Source organism: Lactuca sativa, chromosome 8 (assembly GCF_002870075.4).
Source record: "Lactuca sativa cultivar Salinas chromosome 8, Lsat_Salinas_v11, whole genome shotgun sequence".
NCBI lineage: Eukaryota > Viridiplantae > Streptophyta > Magnoliopsida > Asterales > Asteraceae > Lactuca > Lactuca sativa.
Window position 1 is genome coordinate 196,980,450 of NC_056630.2, and position 22,498 is coordinate 197,002,947.

Consider the following 22,498-nt stretch of genomic DNA (forward strand, 5'->3'; position numbering starts at 1 on the left):
TGATACCTGAAAATACGGAGGAATCCAAGACCATCGGTCTAAAATGGAACCACATCTTAAACCGATCAAATCCGGCCTATTTCCTTTTTGTAAGACCGGTTTCAACTGGTTTGAATGTTCACATCTTTCACTATGCCTTCACCTGACCAGATCTTTTGGATTTGGTAGAAAATGGGTCCGAACCAATAGTTTGATTTCATGATCGATGTAATACTTACTATCATACTACAGTTATATTTTTGTTTGTTAAAATTAATATATTATTTTATAATTAGTAAAAAGATAAATCAATAACCAGCAAGGTTATAAATAACGTAAAGCGTGACTTTGACGGCAATGTCAAACCTCAAGCTTTTACGAGCTTCGACGAGTCACTTCATTTGTAAGGCATGACGTAAGACCACAATTTTATATATATAATTAATATTTTTATAAGTATTTTCTACTATTATTTATTTTTATTTACATATATGAGGGCAACATTTTATTAAAGTTTGGTGGTAAATATAAACATTGGAGTGATAGGGTAGCGTGACATTTGCCCAGGATAGATGTTATTAAAAAGTTTAAAAACTTAAGAAAAATACTACTTTTTTTTATGATTGAAATTAAAGGTGTTAAAAGTTCAAACTCCTTGCATAAAACATTTGCCCAGGATAGAGACACGTCTTCGAAATAATTTCCCTCCTCCGGCAAAAGCTGTGTGGGGTTTCTCTACTGGTCAACTGGACAATCCAACCGTTAGCTCCACTTTTCCTTTTTCTACATCTATTTTAGGGTCCTCTTCTCCCAATTATATCTTCAAATTTTGTCCTTCCTCCACGAATAGAGTATCTTTTGATTCCTGGAGTGAATTTACTGAAATGGGTTCGGAGCAGAAGCAGAAAGAGAATACCGGTGGTCCATTGACCACGGATGTGGACACGTCGCCGCCGTTTGCGTCGGTGATGGAGGCTGTCAGCCGGTTTGGTGGAGTCGGCTTCTGGAGACCTCACTCCCATAATCCCACTCAACCTTCCCAGGTATATATATTTATCTCTCTCGTAACTTTACTTGATTAAATTTAAATGCATGCTTGATTATGTAATGACGTTTCATATTTATTTTCTCGACTTATTGCGTTTTCCAATTCTTTGCAATCGATTGCAGACTAGCAGCGAACAATTGCTCGATCATTTGCAGAACAATTCGGCAACAGAAGAACGAGAAACCCTGGAAGAGTTAAAAGTCAAACTGCAAAAAGAAGTCAAAGCCGAAGCCAGCATTCACCGATCCGAAGATCGAAACAACGAGGTACGAGTGGAGTTATCGGAAAACGAAATCTTGAAGAGGGTAAAGGAAGCAACTGAAGACGTAAAGCATTGTACGAGGATTCTTGAAGAGGTTTTAAGAAGAGTTGAGGCCACTAGAAATGGAACATATTTGGATTCTGATGCTGTGGTGGTGTCGAGCCCGATGATGTCGATAGGGCAGATATTGAGCCGGAAGTTGTTTTTGGCCGGAGAGCGTCCGGAGAAGAGTTGTATGAGATGGAAGGTTTCGTTGGCAGAAATTATTGGGAAAGGTAGTGGTAATGGGGCGAAGAAAGGTGGTGAGAAGAGAGTTCCGGCAAAAAGAGCGAAGTTGGGGTTTGGTGGTGGTTGTGGTGGTGGTGGTGGTGGTGATGAGAAGGGAGTTCCGGCGAAAAGAATGAAGTTGGGGTTTGGTGGGATTTCGTCCATGGTGGCAAGGAAGAAGACGTGGAAACAAAGCCGATGATTTGGTGTTAGTTTTGGCAGGTGTTTTATGATTTGGAGTCTTGTTGGAAGCATTTGTTTATAGTGGTGTTGTGTGCTTGTGAATTTAAGGATAAATTATGCTCGATTGTTATCTTTTAATCATGAAATTGGAATGATATCTTAGCGTCTTTCTTTTGAATTTAAGGACTCAATTAACTTTCTTTTGAATAATTACCGAAAAAAGGTTAATTATTTTTAAGGACTCAATTAACTTTCTTTTGAATAATTACCAAAAAGGTTAATTATTTGTAGTCTATGGCTCATTTGGCACGTATAGATGTGAAAATAGTGGCTTAAAAAAACATATTTGGGAACAAACTTATAAGATTTGTTTAAATTTGTTTTTTTTTCTTCCTTCGATTTATAACAACGAGTTTATTGATCATAGAATGTAGTCTGATATGAACTTATTAGAAAATAACTCAATCTTAACTTAATGCTTAAAGAACCAAAGATAAGTGTCTGATATTCGAGACTTAGGGGATCTCCAAACTCCAAACATGTCACACCCCCAAACCGGAACGACGGAAACGTTCGGGGGCGGATGACTTCATGTGATAACGTAACAAATGAATACATAGTAAAGAAAGCAATACAACCATCATATATATAATTGAAAGTTTACATTGTTAAAAGGTACATGTTCAAAAACCAATTACAATATGATGCCAAAATATGAATTTAAACTGGCGCCGCAGCATCCCTTCTTCAAAAGTTGTTTGTTACCTGTAATTACTGAATCCCTGGAACATACAAGTAGTTTTGAAAGAGTAGATCAGCATTTAAACTGGTGAGTTTCATAAGTATTAAATGACAATGTTTGTATGAAATGAAATGTTTTGTTTGTTCGTTCCTAGAAAATCTCATATTTTCTACTAGCATAAATGTAGCCTTCTATTAAAATCCAAAGTTTGTTTCTAGAAAATGTATGGATGTATAAAATTTCCAATACGTCTGAAAACCCCGTAAATCAATGTGTTTTTAATACTCCATGTGAGTTTTATAACCATGCTATTGACTAGAAATGCCTATACACAACGTTCTTCAGACGTTGGAATGTTCTGACGTTTGTCACCCCAAATGGTGGACTGTAGCTAACAGTCTGGGCGCGGGTTGTCAAGCCCGTATAGATCTATACACAAACACCATGCTCCCCCTCCAAGGGATTCTGGTATATAATACAAGACTTGAAATGCGTACTCGAACGTACGTGAAGTTAATGTCTCACAAAACTTAGTATAAAACAGATTTACGTGTGAAAATGTTCGTTTGTTCTTGTATATGAAAGTAAACTTCTTGAAATAGTGTTTCTAGTATGTAAAAGTTCGTAATGTTCTCGTAAAACTATACCTATTATAGTTTTCTAAAAATGTGTCTTGTTTGCATAGTAATCCCTAGTAAAATGCTCACTTGTTATGAAAAGTGTAATTTTTATAGTATCTAAGATGGACACCTATACATACAGTATAAGCAGAGTGTTTGATTTATACATATATATATCAACATTTTTCATTACAAAAGATATGAGGTTATCATGATATATTTTGCATGCGAATGTTTCCCTATAATAGTTATAAATCACATATGATTCCATTGATAAAAGTGTATAATGAAACTTTATATAACACACGATAATAATCGTGTGTTTTACTTGTATTCCCCCTTTAAAAGCATATAAAAGTATTTATAAAACATTAAAAAGTGTGGATTATAAGGGTATGAACTCACTTGAAAGATCGGAAAAGGCGAAATGAAAACCGAGCAGAATTTCGACTCGAGAAAGCGGATTTCCTCGGGATTCTCGGGAATCTCGGGAGCACAAACGACCTTCGGGACTTGAGCAAGGTAACCGGGACTTCGGGATATCACTTGCACGGAAAACGAGGCAAAACGCAAGAAAGTTGAGAGAGAAATGAGCCCTTTCTTCGGAACCCTCGCATCCCTTTTATAGGGCCTGGGAACCGCCTCCGTCCGCTGGGCGTACTCGTGCGTCATGCATGAGCGCATCCTCGACTGCTTCGGAATCCGGATGGGACGGCCTAGCTTCGCATAGGGCGCGACATGGACGATCTGAGGCCTAGGCCTCGAGTATGCTGGGCGTACGAGCGTACACTGGGTGTAACTCGGCCCGACCTGATGACTTCTCCTTCGGATAATACCAAGGTATATTAATAAAATTTATATATTAATTATTTAATAAACTTCAATAATTCATATCTTCTTCATACAAACTCCGTTTTCGACGTTCTTTATATCCACGCGAAGGTGAGACTACGCTCTACAACTTTCGCTTAGATTCCGTCGGCAAATTTTGAAATTATTTTTATTATTTATTTTTAAAAGGTCGCGGTAAGAAAATTTCGTTAGAAATTCATAACTTCTTTATCTGACGTCTGTTTTTGCCAGACTTTTTACCGTTGAAATACCATTGCCGAGACCTTCAATTCTCATTTAGGTCATTCCAGCCAAAAGTCGTTCGATTTCTGTTTTGAGTTTTTAGCTGTCTGTCGCTAAGTCGAACTTGGAAAAATCATAACTTCAATATACGAAGTCGGATTTGGGCGTTCTTTTTACGTACCATCACGGTTTAATGACTTCAAACATAGTAGGTAATTATTTAGAGACTTTTTGGACATTTTATTTTCGAATTTAATTTCATTATATCAAAAGTGGTTCCAATACTTGACTTTTTAGGTCATTACATAGAGTTGAAATATCAGGTTGTCACAAAACAAAAAAAAAAAACGACTCACTAAAATTTTTCCTCCTCTTAGAAGAGTCGGCCCTAACCTATTTACTGACTCTCCTAAACTGATAAAAGGAAACTATATTCGTAAAGGGAAACCCTAACTGCATAAGAAAACTAGAATCAACTAGATAAATACTAAATGATAAAGATACTAGAATAATCATAAATTATAGACCTAATCTCACTTATCCGCTCGGTTCATATCCATACCCCCTCGGTGAAAATGCACCTTGTCCTCAAGGTGGAAACCTGGAAATTGTTGCGTGTTCAACCGTCTCTGTCTCTTCATCTTCTTCTTCCTCCCCTTCTTCATCATCCACTAACAACACCTGAAGGGTTTTCTCTAGGCAACGATGACCTGGACCGAACTTCCTGTTGCAGCGAAAACATAACCCTTTGGCTTTTTTGTCCGCGAATTTCGTGTCAGTCATTCCTCGGAAGGGGGTGTGGGTTGCCAATGCAACTGTTGTTGTGGTTTTAACCATGCCCAACGCATGGTTCACATTGACTTTTGTACTTCCTTTGTCTGACCCCGTGATTGTTCCAGTTCCGTTCTCATCTACCACAAGTGCCAACTTCATCGCCTGTCCCAAACCATGTGGTTACAAGATCCGAACCACCTTGTGCAAGTCCGGTTTCAACCCCTTGATGAAAGTCCCCTCCAAAATTCACTCTTGGATGCCCTTGAGCTGTGCAGCCATCTGTTCAAAAGGCCCCACGTATTCACGGGCCGATCCAATATGTAACACCCATAAAATTCAACCCAAATTTAAACTTTTTAACACATTTTAAAACCGTTAAGTTATTACAGGTTGTTTTCAAAATAGTTTAGACATCAGAGTATTCCCATAATCAATCATGAAAATATGAGGAGGTGCACGATCACGTCTTCGCCTTCCCGCAATCATCTGAAGCGCCTGAAACAAAATCAACAACTGTAAGCCCGAAGCTTAGTGAGTTTCCCCAAAATACCAACACCATACAAACATAACCATATCATATAACCAATACAGAACAACATGCATAATGAGTCATCATCCTGACTGGACCGCCTCACAGGCCTTCAGTCTATCTGGACTGCTCTTCGAGCCTTCAGCACGTCTGGACCGCCATGTAGGGCCTACAGCCTATTCGGACCACTCGTCAGGTATGTTGGCCTACAAGACAAAGTAGGACCGCCTCAACCCAACCCCCAATCAAACAAACATGTGCACATAAACATCATATACTAGCTCATTTCATATAACAGTTAAACTGATCTAACAGATCACCAATCATAGCAACATCCCAATAACCAGGATACAGACCTAACCCGTCACTAACATAGCATCATCCAATAACCAAGACAATCATGTGCACATACACATCATACAACACTAGCATGTGTATATATATATATATATATATATATATATATATATATATATATATATATATATATATATATAACAGTCAAACCGATCTTATAGATCACAAAGCATAGCAACAATCCTATAACCAGGATATCAACCTAACAGGTCACTAAAGCAAAGCATATCACCATCCTAACTACCAGGATATAAATTAGTATGCATAACATGCAATAATCCGAATACAATCCATAAAGAGCCGGCCTTGGTGCCTTAGAACCTGTTGATATAGTGAGGAGAACTCACCTGACACTGTTGAAGTCCTGCCGATAAAACTCCAGCTGCTGGTTGACAGATTCCCGAACTGTCAACATCAAAAAAACACCCAATTAATAATTGGGTTCCAAGCCCAAAGTCCAACTTACACACTAAAGGCTCAATAGTCAAGTAATGGTCCAAAGCCCAACATATGGCCTGATTTTCCAAATTGGGCCCACACCCTCATATGGGCCTTACCCTAAGCCCATCAACATATTCTAGTCCAATTGCTTGACTTTGGATGACCCATTAATAACCCAAATCATTAAGGCCCAATAGAAAGGCCCAACAATAAACCCAAGTGAAATTAGGGTTTCACATAAAATGACGATTAGGGTTAAGTGTTTCTCACTTAACCCATTAAGGACTTAATCATCTAAGGACTTAATCCATTAAGTCCAATATTGCTTAGATTAATCTTTGCCAATGATTATTATTTAATATCTCAAGTTATTAAATAATTCTTGTGTGTGTCCCGATTAATTCTTAAAATTAGGGTTTTATTGGCATTAGGGGTTTCCAAACTCTAATTAGGGTTTCCAACCCAAATACTAGCCCATTTATCAATTTGTTGGACTTGTAGGTCAATTAGGGCTTTATTGGGCCTATTATACCCACTAGAATATCATTAAGTCCATTAGGGTTTTATTTGGGTCAATTAGGGTCCATTTGACCCATTAGGGTTTTCACTAAGCCCATTAGGCTTCATTGGGATCATTAGGGTTTCAAGCACCCCAAACGAATCGAACTCAACGAGGCAAGCACACCGCCACCCGACACGGCGGCCGGTGGCGGCAGGAGGCGATAGCCACCACCCTACAGTGGTGGTTTGATTTTCCTTTCATTATTCCAATTTTTACAATTACAATGAACTCACGGAATAACACACACACACACACTATACTAAAATAAACACATACACACACACCAGCAGCACATGGCGGCAGCCACCACCTTACGGTGGTGGTGGTGGCTTTTCCATGAACTCCGACTAAGCAGCACCCCTCCAACGATACACCTACACAGCCACCACCTCATGGTGGCTTATGGTAGCAGAAATGGTTTCAAGGCCTCAATCACCATCGTCGGCGGCCATGGTGGGCTTTTCCCCTACATTCCGGCGAAGCAGTATACGCCCACGATACACTAAACTAGCAACAACAGCCCATGCTAACTCGAACAAAGCCACCCACCTGTGGCGTGCAACGGTCGATGGACGTCATTAGGAACGAGAAGTCGCTGGGACAACCATGGCGACACAACAGCGGAAGAAGGTGGAGAAGAAGGAGACGGTGATTGGGCCGGCGGTGGCAGTAAAGGTGTTCCCTACGCCACGCACGCCAGAAACAATGAAGGAGAAGAATAATTGGGTTGCAGCTGGCCCGATAACTCCAACAGCAATGCTTATCGGTGATGTTGACGACCTTCAATGGTAGCGGCGACGATCTTGGCCTCCCACGTTGATCTCAGCCGCTTTTCCGGCTTCACTTACGTTTTGATGTGCACAAAAGTACCCACTAATTTTAATATTTATAACCTGACAAACTTAGACTATCTATGCACTTATAGGCAGTGTACCTAGTCAGATTATAGTATAGCTTAGGTAAGTCGGGTGTCGATCACAGGGAACGGTGGATTAATTTAATATATTTGATTATAGGTTACAGGTCACACGAAAATAATAAATAAAATGGTTTAATAAATCTCAAACTAACAATTAACTACTCTCGATAAACTAACACGAAAGCACATCTCTTCAGGTACTTTGGTTTAGATAAATTACACCTTAAAAACATAGACAATTGCATACACAAATTCATTTATTCATGTTCACCGATTCCTAAAATGATTAGATTCACGTCCACTATAACTAATCCTTTAGCAAACAAGTCAATTTAAACAGTGATCAGTTGATTAAACTAACATGCTTCCTAGTGTTCAGTTCGTATCGAGCAAGACTTGTAAATATAGTTAATCAATTTAGACATTTAATTAACCTCTTGTTGATGGTCATCAAACAAAGCTCACACATTAACTTACTTATTCTCAAATTAAATCTAGTTTCACATTCGTTATTTCTAGTCTTATAATCTTGATGGTCATCAAAAGTCATAAGAGACAAGCAAATCAAGCAGATGTTCATACAACTTAATTCACTTAACAATTAATAGAAAATAATCATCATGAACACATGAGGATCTTTTAACAAGCTTGGCAAGATAAATTAAACACAAACAAACTATTTAATATAGCAATTAGTCTAATAATCAAAGCTTCATTCAATCATAAACACAAAGTAAAAGGTTTTTACACCCAAATCAGAAACTAAATACAGAAAAGTACCACAATGGAATGCTAAACATGGTCATGTTAGCAATCCATATGATTACCGACATGTATCCGCTCTCCAACCCTTCCGATCTCTGCTCCCGTTAGCTTAACGGCCTTCCGGCCGCCTTCTAGACCCTCAAAATGGCTTAACAGAAGTTAATTGTCGACTAAATTAGGTTAGAAGTCGAATCCCCCTCCCTGGTTAGCTGAAAATCGGCATTTATAGTCTTTTTAGCCGACCTAAGTACGCTGGGCGTACTTAGGTTTACGCGGCGCGTACTCAAGATTTACTCGCGATCAAGTCTATCCGGTGCAAGTCTGTACGCGGGGCGTACCCTTAAGGTACGCGGGGTGTAATCTTCTAATTCAGCAATTTAATTCCTTTAAGCTTCGAAGTCCGGTTTCCGCTTCAGTCTTTTCTTTTGTGCTTTATTGACAACGAATAGCTGCAAAACATAATTCAAAGCATTATGAGTACTTTTTAGTTCTAAAATAGAATAAATAAGGCCAAAATATTAAGATAAAGTGCATAAAAATATATATAAAAATACACATATCACGTTTCCAGCAACAACAACGTGGTGGCACTTAACGACGGTTAGGTTGCTGTAGTGGAGGGAGGAAGGGGATAGAAGGTGGCGGCGACCGGAGGTGGGAGACATAAGGTGGCGGCGGGTATTGTTACATAGGGTTAGGGTTTCGACTGGGAGGTGACGGGTTAAATACCCCGAACCCCCGTGAACTTATGTTCCATAATAACATATTCAGTCCCTCATTCCCTCTTTTCTTTCAAATAAATCCTTAATTTACCATTTAAACCCTCACTCCCTTAATTCTTTCCAATATAAGCCCAATAGTTACAAAACAATCCCTCCTCTACATATTATTCTCAATTAAGATCCATAAATTACCATTTCCACCCTGGCTTCAAGAACCCTTCCCAGGATAAGTCCGATATTTACTTTTTATCCCTCGAAAATCAAAAGTTAATCATTTGCTCCCCGAAACCAATACCCCACTAATTATTATCTGATTTTAGACTATAATATCATATAATAATAATAATCGCTTCTCGGGGTTCCGGGTTTATTATAAAATTATTATATTTTAAATGGGATGTTACAACTCTCCCCCACTTAAATTTGATTTCGTCCTTGAAATCGTTTCTTTTCATTCCTTACCCGCCAACAACTTGAACTACAATCCCAAGCATAACCCTAGCCTTTCCAAGGCAACCGTAACCAACCCTCGCAGGATTTTAAAACTTAAAATAAACGAATCCCTTACAATATGATCACATTTACTCGATCCAAAACCTGAAGTCTCGTGATTGTCTGGCTCTCTGACAGGCCTCTCATACCAAATCATTATTGTTGAGCCCAGTCTGCTTGTCTCTCATCTAACTATTCAACTCCTGGTATCTGGGAGTTCCAACATCGAGATACTTTTCATACACTTGAAGACCCAATTTGTCAATACCGCCCTAATCACGGAAACTGTCTGAACACTAATCTGCCTGAAGCAGTATGCTGCCCCATGGCTGCTTTCCAAAATCTACCGAGACCTCCCTGGTCTCAATTCGTTCACCAATCATCTGACCTACCGGGCTTCGGCCCGGTCGCGGAGCTAAAGGACTCCCACATAATTGTTTCATATGAATTTCGAACGAAATCCTTCCCTGGAACTAGTTACCACTAGTTATCATGCCACTATGGCTCCAACAGGCTCCTGATCCACCCGATCAGATCAATGTGTCGAATCTCGTCGCTACCAACCCATGGCTAAATGTGATTGCTACATGACCATTGGTAGCCTTACATCACATGGAACCTTAAGCAATCCACTGCTTCCTTAGCCTCATAACTATAGTGGTGTTCCTACAGTCTTATCACTAGCTTAACCAGGTCTAATCCGGTTCCCAGAACCTGAACGATAGAACATTCTAATCCCAAGCCTTCCTAAAACTGACGGATACCCATTCAGATGTACTCTCGGTCAGCTAACTGGAGTATTACCTGATCCAAGCAGATTAATCCCATGAGACACTCCGAACTGAGGAGGTCACCAAGATCCACTGTACTCTATCCGATTTCTAATAACAACTTCCGATCAGCCCAAAATATACCGGAGTCTTCAGCCTACTCCAGCAACACGTTCAACACTTGGGAATAGACCTACTGATTGATATAGCATAGCAGCATACTCAATACCCGCACATACATCTACAAACACATACAGAGTCTTCAACATGACTGGACCGCCTCACTAGGCCTTCAGTCATCTGGACCACTCTAAACTATTGAACATCTCCTTGGACCACCCCCTGGTGATCTTTCCCATGCAGATTGTTTTCACCCACTTAGGGTTCCGAACTCCTGATCCATTTCGTGGACTCTAACCCCGGCCTAACCCTAGGCCTCATGTCGATCGTCCATCCTCTCGGAAATCTGTGGTTTGTTCCCTGACCTGCGTGTCTACCGCATATGCTAATAACCCGCACACCTGTGCCGAATGTACTGTCGAGTCATGGCAGCTATCAAAACCCTTAACCTATCAATCCAAAACCTTCAAATTCGAGCACACCCTCGGCCGAATACTCGAACTGAACACAGTTCATGACTAGAACTCCAACCTAGTTTCCCGACTTCTGCTATCAAGCACCAGGAAAACGTGATACACATGCTCGGGAGTTTTACCGAACTCCCAATTCACACAACCCACAAACCAAATAGCCAATTAGGTTGTCTTCCTTCATGACAATGATATGAAACTTATCCTATTTCCAAAACCAATCCTGCCTCTATATCACAGGACAATTCTCCCCCACTTAGATTCGACTAAGTCTTTACAATACATGAAAATTGGAGAATTTCCAATCTTTCTCACTACCAACAATCAATCCAAATACAACCAACTCTTACCAATTAGTGCTCCATTACCAGCCAATCCCCAGTGATCACACACTTCTAACAACTAGCTGAACACTTTTTGAATCCCAGGGACACCAACAGTCCCCAATGCTCGAATGATCCCACTCCCAAATCTTAAAGTCCAAAGATAGATACTTCAACTAATGTCTCAACAACGAGCTACTTCCCTTGGTGCTTTCCTCCGCCAATCAATAACGCTTACTAAAACTACTTAATCCTGACAATGTTAAATAACCATCATTTGGGACCATGTCCGCAGGCCTCCCATATAATACCCTTCTTCCCAAGGTGCTCCAACAAATCTCCCGCTCTCGGCTCTAGAAATCATATCATTCAGGGCCTCGCACCCTGACTCACTCACCAGCTCAATCATCCACAGAAGAACTGCAGTAGCTGAAACAACCTTTGCCCTAAACCAGGCTACAACCACTCTGAAGACATAGTCTACAATCCTGAAAGTGAAATAGATCACACAATCAGTCCTTATCGTCCGATACAAGAGATCCAAGGTGAAATGGACCTCCAAAATACTTATGCCACATCGACCCACCTGCGCTTACCAGCGCTAAACCACTGTCGCCAATCCCAACGACCAATTAACCCCGAGTTAGAATACAACCTGATCCTGGGGTCACAAGCCTGCTTAATCCTTCGAGCTCGTAAACTAAAAGGGCACAATCCTTGCCCTAAAAAACGACATTCCAATCCTATCAATAAACAATTTTTAATTCCAGCTGCATAACTCCAGCTGAACACAATCATTACTCCTTTCCGGGGTCCCCGCGACTCACATTCCAGCCTCGAGCAAAACCCCCAAGCCTCAATCTAGAATCGCATGTGCTAGATTCTCCTGCTTAAACCGCAAACTGTAACAAGTACAGAACACCTCACTGATCCCAAGTAATTGTAGCTCTCTGCTCCTCAGAATTCATCCCAATAACAAGTCCCCACCAATCCTTAGCCCCGGACCTTAGCAAGTTCAGAGCATGCCTGACCTTCTGGTCAGTAGAACATGAACATGTGAAGCAACATCCCTTCACTTCATATGGTACCTCATGGCTATAACCGGGTCCTGAACCGTATCAAAAGTTGGGGCTTCGTATCATCGAAGTCCCGATACTAGAAAGCCTAACTGGCTCCTCCCCCTGTCGTTGTTACAGTAGCTATAGCTACCACGGCAATCGTCTCAGCACTAGCTTTATAGCACTCGTCGAAATAGTCGACCATAATGGTCTTGATAGACCCAAACATCTCCGGCAACTATCCCCGAACAATCTCAATCACCTCCTCCCGGGTGATCTCACTGACACGATCCTCTAACAATGATGGCCTATCCTAGCTGCCAACTCCCGATCCTAACCTGGATCTGGTCTCAAGTCGTCTCGTAACCGCCATTCTGGTAAGTCACTAGAAAGATCTATGATAATCCATAATATAATAGGGGACCAACTCCCTACCCAACCTTAGGGGTTGTAACTTCCTTGCTACGCGTATGGGTCCTGTGCTTTCAGTAGTACGGGCCCATACTACCTTCCACACCTACCCATATTTGTCCCAAGTATCATCACAACGCCCTAACAATATACATAAACATAGCGAGCGCTCAATCCTCACTCCTAGAGGAATACTAAATATCTCATAACTGGCCTCTCGGCCTCACACAACTCACCTATCCATGAAACTTCCACCAACCCTGCAGCACTAATGTATGCTAGCCATACATAACGTTGGACCCCATAGACTTTTAAATATTCGATCCTACCCTAATCCCTAATCAATAAGAATAAAACATAAGGCCAAATCAAACATTCTCAGGCTACAAGATCTTAATTATATGCAGTCGTGATGCATACACAAGTAACTACAGTAATGATGTCAATCTCATATAAGGAAAACCCTAGGCTAGCAGGCATAATGTAATCAGGCAATTCTATCATGCAATTCCTGAAGATCCTTAGCCTAGCACTAGCATCTTGTTCTAACATATCACATAATCAAATAACTATATGGTATTTTGGGGTCTACTTACTGGCTCCGGCTGATCGTACACCCAGCATCCTCCTTTACTTATTTTGAAAACCATTTTAGAATTCATTTTGAAAACCTTTCCTTGATTTGAGACTGGATTCACACGAATGTTCCTCCAATTCACTCAAACCAAGGCTCTGATACCAACTTGTAACACCCATAAAATTCAAGCCAAATTTAAACTTTTTAACACATTTTAAAACTGTTAAGTTATTACATGTTGTTTTCAAAATAGTCTAGACATCAGAGTATTCCCATAATCAATCATGAAAATATGAGGAGGTGCATGATCACGCATTCGCCTTCCCGTAATCATCCGAAGTGCCTGAAACAAAATCAACAACTGTAAGCCCGAAGCTTAGTGAGTTTCCCCAAAATACCAACACCATACAAACATAACCATATCATATAACCAATACAAAACAACATGCATAATGAGTCATCAGCCTGACTGGACCGGCTCACAGGCCTTCAGTCTATATGGACTGCTCTTCGAGCCTTCGGCACGTTTGGACCGCCACGCAGGGCCTACAGCTTATCTGAAAAACTCGCCGGGTATGTTGGCCTACAACACAAAGCAGGACCGCCTCAACCCAACCCCCAATCAAACAAACATGTGCACATAAATATCATATGCTAGCTCATTTCATATAACAGTCAAACTGATCTAACAGATCACCAATCATAGCAACATCCCAATAACCGGGATACAGACCTAACCGGTCACTAACATAGCATCATCCAATAACCAGGACAATCATGTGCACATATACATCATATAACACTAGCATGTATATATATAACAGTCAAACCGATCTAACGGATCACAAAGCATAGCAACAATCCTATAACCAAGATATCGACCTAACAGGTCACTAAAGCATAGCATATCACCATCCTAACTGCCAGGATATAAATCAGTATGCATAACATGCAATAATCCGAATATAATCCATAAAGGGCCGGCCTTGGTGCTTTAGACCCTGTTGATATAGTGAGGAGAACTCACCTGATACTGTTGAAGTCCCGCCGATAAAACTCCACCTGCTGGTTGACAGATTCCCGAACTGTCAACATCAAACAACACCAAATTAATAATTGGGTTCCAAGCCCAAAGTCCAACTCACACACTAAAGGCTCAATAGTCAAGTAATGGGCCAAAGCCCAACATATGGCCCGATTTTCCAAATTGGGCCCACACCCTCATATGGGCCTTACCCTAAGCCCATCAACATATTCTAGTCCAATTGCTTGACTTTGGATGACCCATTAATAACCTAAACCATTAAGGCCCAATAGAAAGGCCCAACAATAAACCCAAGTGAAATTAGGGTTTCACATAAAATGACGATTAGGGTTAAGTGTTTCTCACTTAACCCATTAAGGACTTAATCCATTAAGTCCAATATTGCTTGGATTAATCTTTGCCAATGATTATTATTTAATATCTCAAGTTATTAAATAATTCTCGTGTGTGTGTCCCGATTAATTCTTAAAATTAGGGTTTTATTGGCATTAGGGTTTCCAACCCAAATACTAGCCCATTTATCAATTTGTTGGACTTGTAGGTCAATTAGGGCTTTATTGGGCCTATTAGGCCCACTAGAATATCATTAAGTCCATTAGGGTTTCGTTTGGGTCAATTAGGGTCCATTTGACCCATTAAGGTTTTCACTAAGCCCATTAGGCTTCATTGGGTCCATTAGGGCTTAATAGGCCCATTAGGGTTTCAAGCACCCCAAACGAATCGAACTCAACGAGGCAAGCACACCGCCACCTGACACGGAGGCCGGTGGCGGCAGGAGGCGGTAGCCAGCACCCTACAGTGGTGGTTTGATTTTCCTTTCATTATTCCAATTTTTACAATTACAATGAACTCACGGAATAACACACACACTATACTAAAATAAACACATACACACACACCGGCGGCAAATGGCGGCAGCCACCACCTTACGGTGGTGGGGGTGGCTTTTCTGTAAACTCCGACTAAGCAGCACCCCTCCCACGATACACTAAACTAGCAACAACAGCCTATGCTTACTCGAACAAAGCCACCCACCTGTGGCGTGAAACGATCGATGGACGTCATCAGGAATGAGCAGTCGTTGGGGCAACAATGGCGACACAACAGCGGAAGAAGGTGGAGAAGAAAGAGGCGGCGATTGATGCCGGCAGTGGCAGTAAAGGTGTTCCCTGCCCCACGCACGCCAGAAACAATGAAGGAGAAGAAGAAGTGGGTTGCAGCTGGCCCGATAACTCCAACAGCAATGCTTATCGGTAATGTTGACGACCTCCAATGGCAGCGGCGACGATCTCAGCCTCCCACGTTGATCTCATCCGCTTTTCCGGCTTCACTTACGTTTCCAGCAACAACAACGTGATGGCACTTAACGACGGTTGGGTTGCTGTAGTGGAGGGAGGAAGGGGATAGAAGGTGGCGGCGACCGGAGGTGGGAGACATAAGGTGGTGGCGGCTGTTGTTACATAGGGTTAGGGTTTCGACTGGGAGGTGACGGGTTCAATACCCCGAACCCTCGTGAACTTATGTTCCATAATAACATATTCAGTCCCTCATTCCCTCTTTTCTTTCAAATAAATCCTTAATTTACCATTTAAACCCTCACTCCCTTAATTCTTTCCAATATAAGCCCAATAGTTACAAAACAATCCCTCCTCTACAAATTATTCTCAATTAAGATCCATAAATTACCATTTCGACCCTGGCTTCAAGAACCCTTCCCAGGATAATTCCGATATTTACTTTTTATCCCTCGAAAATCAAAAGTTAATCATTTGCTCCCCAAAACCAATACCCCACTAATTATTATTTGATTTTGGACAATAATATCATATAATAATAATAATTGCTTCTTGGGATTCCGGGTTTATTATAAAATTATTATATTTTAAATGGGGTGTTACACAATATGTCGTATATCCAAAAAATTATTCTTGCAAACTACCCTCCTGTGACGCATGGAAACGTTCCAGCAACCTATTCTTTAAATCTTCCCAACACCGGAAAGTCATCCGGGTATCGCTCCATCTATACCATGCCAGTGCTGGCCCTTCCAAACATAGGACTGCTGCACGTAGTCTCTCACCTGACGTTGCCAACCCTTGCATATCAAAGAAGTGTTCCGCTTTATAAACCCACCCGTAAACATCTTCCCCTTCAAATAGCGGCATCTTGAGTTTTCTCAATTTGTAGTCCACGTTTGGGACCCATCCCTCTCCATGTCCTAGGTGGTGATGGGTGGTGGTAATGATTGGATGATTGGCGTCAGTTGCCTGACTAACGGCGGATCTGTGGATGTAGCGGGCGGCGGTTGGGTGGCAGGTTGGGCTACCTTAATCAGGAGTGCCATAACTTCTGCATGGCGCTAATCAGCTAAGGTTTGACACCTTTCTGATTCGGTCTTGATCTCTGCTAATTCTGCCTCCATCTTCTCAATCCGATCCCATGAGGAACTCTCTTCCAAGACTAAATCTTTATTCAAATTCAGGGCAGCAGTATCAGATTTGGCGTCGGGTTTCGGCATCGTGCAGTAAACGACGTGAACAGTGTTCGAGGAACAGTAAACGACGTGAACTGTGTTCGGTGAACAGTAACCACGTGAACAGTACCTATGATGAACAATTGTCGAGAACAATACTCCAGGAAAGTGCTCTGATACCAATTTGATATGAACAGATTAGAAAATAACTCAATCTTAACTTAATGCTTAAAGAACCAAAGATAGGTGCCTAATATTCGAGACTCAGGGGATCTCCAAACAAAAGAAAACGACTCACTAAATTTTTTCCTCCTCTTAGAAGAGCCGGTCCTAACCTATTTATTGACTCTCCTAAACTGATAAAAGGAAACTATATTCATAAAGGGAAACCCTAACTGCATAAGGAAACTAAAATCAACTAGATAAATACTAAATAATAAAGATACTAGAATAATCATAAATTATAGACCCAATCCCACTTATCCGCTTAGTTCATATCATATTCCTTGTAGGAATGATTTTTTTCCAATCAACCAAACTAATAATATCTTGTAACCATTTGGATATTTTTGAAAGATTAATGTATGAGTGAAGCTTATGTTTCTTCATCTTTATACAAAGAGAATAAACACCATGCTTGATTACACCCCTAATACCAATTGATAAATACCCATCACATACTAGGCATAAGCCTAAGTGTAGAACTTGTTCACAAAATCCAAATTGTAAGATGACAAAACGCCTAGACTTATAAGCAACCATCTAAACTTACATTTGACCGATATGGGATCGTAACATCTTCCATGATTACTTCGTGTTATCCTTTATCGCGTTAACTTTCTCACACATCAAAACATGAACTCAAAACAAAACACCACTATCCATTAAGAACCAAACAACATAACAAACAATATCCAACTAAATAAACAAATACAAAATATTAGCATGTAAGATTACTTATGTAATTTATATAAATTAGATACGTACATGTAAAATAATTGAAAAGACAAAGATAGAAAGATGACCTTTTTACAATGTGTATGAAAAGAATGATGCTAGAAGAACTAAAGACTAATCAAATGTATGGTTTTTTCTTTGTATACTACTTAACATTACTTAGGACTTCACCTTATAACATATGTGTAATACGTGTACAATTTTTTTAAAATTCCAGGATATCAAGCAACAATACAAATATTTTAATCAAGTCTGTCAAAAAAACTTAATTGTGACACTCTACATATCAACATGGTTTACTAGAAATTCTATGTGATGGATAAGCAACATTTCCTTCATTTTTAAAATCAAAACAACGTACTTTTAGTTTTAATCCAAAACTACGTCATAATTGTAAGCTCTCGAAGCCAAATGTGATGCGCAACATAATTGTAATATTTTCCACTATTAAAAATAATGAGTCATAGACTCACTCTTAATTTTCTATATCTATAAAAAAAAATAAAAACATAAATGTCCTCATGGTCATCATTAAAATATTCCTAAACAACATGCCCACGTAAAGGCAAGCCCAAGCAACCTAAAAAAAGAAAGAGCTATTTCTATTATTAGCTAGCAATTGAATATGGTCACATGTTCTACCGCCTTACTTGTTATGTAGATAGAGCAAAACAGGTTGGATACTAATTAAACTATCAGCCGACTAAAACCGATGTCACCTAAACAAAAATGTCAAACTTCTCTCACCCCACACACACACACACACACCAAAAAAATAAAGGACCAAGACTCATGTTTTCTCATTTTTTAAAAACATTATCATAAACAGCCCTATAAAATTTGTCCAGTCTAATAGCCCTAAATATCTAATAACCAAAAAAAACATGGCATTGGTATTACTATGAGAGCCAAAACAAGTAAAATATGCATATTTAATATTCTAAACTTTTCTCCAAAAGAGCATTCATCTTCATAAAAGAAAAACGTATATTAAAGTCTTTTCATAGTTTCTTGTTTTAGTTTTTTTTTTTTTTTTCTTAAATCTTTCATTCATATGACCAAACTGCCTGTACATCTTGACCCGAGTAAAGCCCAGCAACAGGAGGCATCATCAATCCTGCCCCTTCACCAGAAACCCCAGCAGCACCCTTCTCATTTCTGTCCCCCAAAAAAAAAAAAATCAATTTTCAATAAATGAGATAACAATCAAAAAACATATTTATGAATTATTATAATACTTACTTGGCCCAAACATTATGACCAATTCCTTCCGGAAGGTTTGAATTCTTCAAACGGTTGTTGTTAATGTTAATGTTGTTATTGTTATTACTTGACATAGATCCGTATGAAGTTCTCATTGTCCCCCATGGATCATCATTAGGTTTTCCCATTAACCCAAGAGTATCCAAACAAAGAGGAGTACTATTCCACATTTGCCACTCCTTCTCATTTCCACCACCGTGTTCTTCCAGGGGCAAATTTGTCTTACTTTGAGTGCTGGAAACCGATAACCTTGACATAGGAGACTCAATCGGTGATGGCCTGTTAACTTCCGAATGGGCCTTCACGGGCCTTGACTTTTCAAACCCTAAGTCCAGTTGAAAATCATCCAGTGATTCCGAGACTGGCCCGATTAAGGATGTGGGGTCCAGAACGTAACATGGGTCTTGAAAATTGTCGAATTCTTCCACTTCCGGTGGAAGAATGGGATTCGATGGCGAATGGTAAGGTAATCCCAATAGAATGGAATTGGTGATTCCTTCGGTTGGTGGAATGGAATTAGGTATTCCTCCGTTTGGTCGGCTTATGACATTTGTGGTGGTGGATGGAGTAGTAGTAGTAGTAGTAGTTGATGACCGAGTGAATAGCTGTTGCCATGATCTTTTAGGAGGAGGACAAGGTTGGGGCTCAAAAACTGCCTGCAAAGAGAAAATAAATGTTAAAAGAAACAAATATTATAAATGGTGTTTTAAATTTGTCTAATACTATTTGTATAATAATTTAAAGAGTTAAAAAGAAACAAATGAGAAGAAGAAGAAAACTTACAGGACGAATATGGTTATGATCATCTGGATGTGGATTTGATTTCCCAAATCCACGATCATTCTGGAAAGAATCTCTCTTATTAGGGGTATTTTGGGAATGATCTGAATAAGAACTGGATCTATGTTCTCTTGTGTTTCCAGCATTTGCATTTGAATTTGCATTTGTCCCTTTCCCAAAGAAACCACCTGTGCCAAGTGTTCTTGAAGATGGGAAAAAGTTACCCCTCATTCGATCCAAATACCTTCCACCAACAGTTCCCTTGTTGTTATGGGTATTTACCGTTGTACCCTTTGACCCATGTCCTGTTTCAGTGGTGTTGGACTTTAAAGTCAAATTTTGACCACGATCAATGTCCCCTTTCTTGTTTCTTTCAGTTTCTTTCTTTTTCTCGTGGCGTTTCCTTTCAGTTTCTTTTTTATCCTTTTCTTCATCTTTTTCGGTTACTGTTTTTTCGTCTCTTAACTTCCTACGTTCTTCAACTAACTTTGCAACTTCTTCCCTCTGTTTCCTTTCCTCTTCCTCTAATTGCTCCCTCTCTAATCTCGCCTGTCTTTTCTCTTCAGCTTTCCTGCGAGCTTTTTCACTTTTACTTTCATTACAATTTACACCATTGTCACCCTTTTTGGATAAACCCCTAATATCTGTATCCGTTGAGGTGTTATCTTCAGACAAACTAACTCTAAAAAGCTTCTTCAAAACCCACATAACACCCAAGAAAACAGCACCTAAACTCTTGCAGACAAAAACAAGAAGAAAAGAGTATGATTTTTCAGAAAAGAAGTGGTCACTGTAACTAGATTTCCAAGAACTGGAGCCATGAGCCCAATTACCACCATTTTCAAGCCAATCCTGACCACATATCCAATTATTATCAGACCAAACTTTCCCATTCAACATCTTCTCACCTTTACCTACCAAATCTTTTAAAATCCCAGAATTTGAAAGGCGACCTAAGCCAGGAGGAACAGATAAATCCAAGACAGGTCTCTTGGAGATATGTCCACAGTAGGAACACATGAATTTACCTCCAGAAGGGTTCTGATCACGATATGGAGTCAAACAGTTCCTGCAACGCCTGATTGCAGTCTTTCTAAGCTTCTGCATTTCAATGGCTTCAAACCTTTTTCTCTCTCTAAGTCTAGCATTCCTACGAGCACGCCAAGAAGACAGTTGGGGCATCAAGATTTCATACCAGAAGAGGGTGATTAGGAGGACAAGAACGCAAGCTAGCCTTGGTGAAGTGATTTCAAAACGAAAAGCAGGTGGAAGGAATTGGGATAACAGCCACAGTCCAATCAGTGGGATTACCAACCATGGCAGCATGGTAGCGACCTTTCTTGACCACTTCTGAATCACACAGAGTATACACATTATCCTTCAAACAGCACCCTATCTTCAATCCTTATGTTTCTCCCTTCTTTCAATCACAAACCCTAATAGCACCAAAAAATCCACGATATGACAATCAGAATTACAATCCCTTTTCTAAACCCTAGAAAAAGATAAGCGCGAAATGGCATATTATTTTCAGGAACAATAATAACAATACGATAATCGGTGAGATAAAATGCTGAACTGGAACAACGTCGGTAAAATTAGGGTTTTGGTAGCTTAAAAACCTCAGTGAATAAGAATCACAAAATTTAAAATGAACAAGTACAGAACAATGAATGGATAATAAATGAAAACTAATCGATTTATTAGACTTCTGAAATGAAAAATAGAAAAAACAACACTTAAGGAGATTGAAAGGAATAGTCCATTACCGGAGATAGATTACCGAAAATTAAACTTCCGATGCCGGCCGATGAGATGTCGCCGTTGCACGGCACCCTTTTCCCTTTAAGCTGTGACGGTGATGAAGATGATGGTTTTCTGACGTAAATTGGGAGAGAAAATGGTGACTCGTGTATATATAAATGAGTGGTGAACCGGACAAATTTATTTACTTGAGTCTTGTAATTAGACCGGGTTTAGAAGGCTTCTTAGATAAATTTTGACTAAATCTAGAAATTCTTTCTTGTTTAAATTATGTAGTTTTCTACATTTGAAAAGGTCACAAATATATCTTGTTGTATCTATCAAACTAGTGACACTCATTCTATACATTCAAATAAGCAAATTATATTTATAACATGTATTTCAAATATTTTTTATAATTTAAATATTTAAATAATAAGTTGAATTATGTATTAATAAGTTGAATTATGTATTAAAACGAATATGTCATGTGTTTAACAGCATTTAAACTATTTATGATTCTTTTAAATAGATTTGGCGCGCAGATATGTATACGATAAATTGAATTTGGCGCGCAAATATTTATATGATAAATTGAAATAGACTGGTCGGTTGTACAGAAAGCAGATTTGAATATTCAGTTGTAAAGAGAAATAGTATCGTTCGTCGTTATTCTAAAAAGGGTTTTGGCAGTATATTTAATAAGAAAACATGATTGCGGGTATACAACCAAGTCATGTGACGTAACGTAACGATTATTGTAAACTTAGCA

At 39.6% G+C, this 22,498-nt stretch overlaps 2 protein-coding genes across 3 annotated transcripts; one reads left to right on the top strand and one right to left on the bottom strand.

Moving 5' to 3' along the window:
• The first annotated feature begins 493 nt into the window (after window positions 1–493).
• LOC111896217 (WEB family protein At3g51720) lies at window positions 494–1,917 on the top strand. The gene is made up of 2 exons (XM_023892231.3): window positions 494–1,022; window positions 1,150–1,917. The coding sequence occupies exons 1-2, from the start codon at window positions 864–866 to the stop codon at window positions 1,756–1,758; spliced, it is 768 nt and encodes a 255-aa protein (XP_023747999.1). The 5' UTR covers window positions 494–863; the 3' UTR covers window positions 1,759–1,917.
• Window positions 1,918–18,947: 17,030 nt separating this feature from the next.
• LOC111896173 (uncharacterized) lies at window positions 18,948–21,909 on the bottom strand. Of its 2 annotated transcripts, none has more exons than XM_023892190.3 (4): window positions 21,753–21,909; window positions 19,987–21,419; window positions 19,183–19,859; window positions 18,948–19,098 (listed from the first exon to the last, which is right to left on the bottom strand). In XM_023892190.3, the coding sequence occupies exons 2-4, from the start codon at window positions 21,355–21,357 to the stop codon at window positions 18,987–18,989; spliced, it is 2,160 nt and encodes a 719-aa protein (XP_023747958.1). In that variant the 5' UTR covers window positions 21,358–21,419; window positions 21,753–21,909; the 3' UTR covers window positions 18,948–18,986. The 2 variants fall into 2 exon arrangements, with proteins under 2 accessions (XP_023747958.1, XP_052621950.1); XM_052765990.1 differs by having other exon boundaries at window positions 21,767–21,890.
• Window positions 21,910–22,498: the final 589 nt, after the last annotated feature.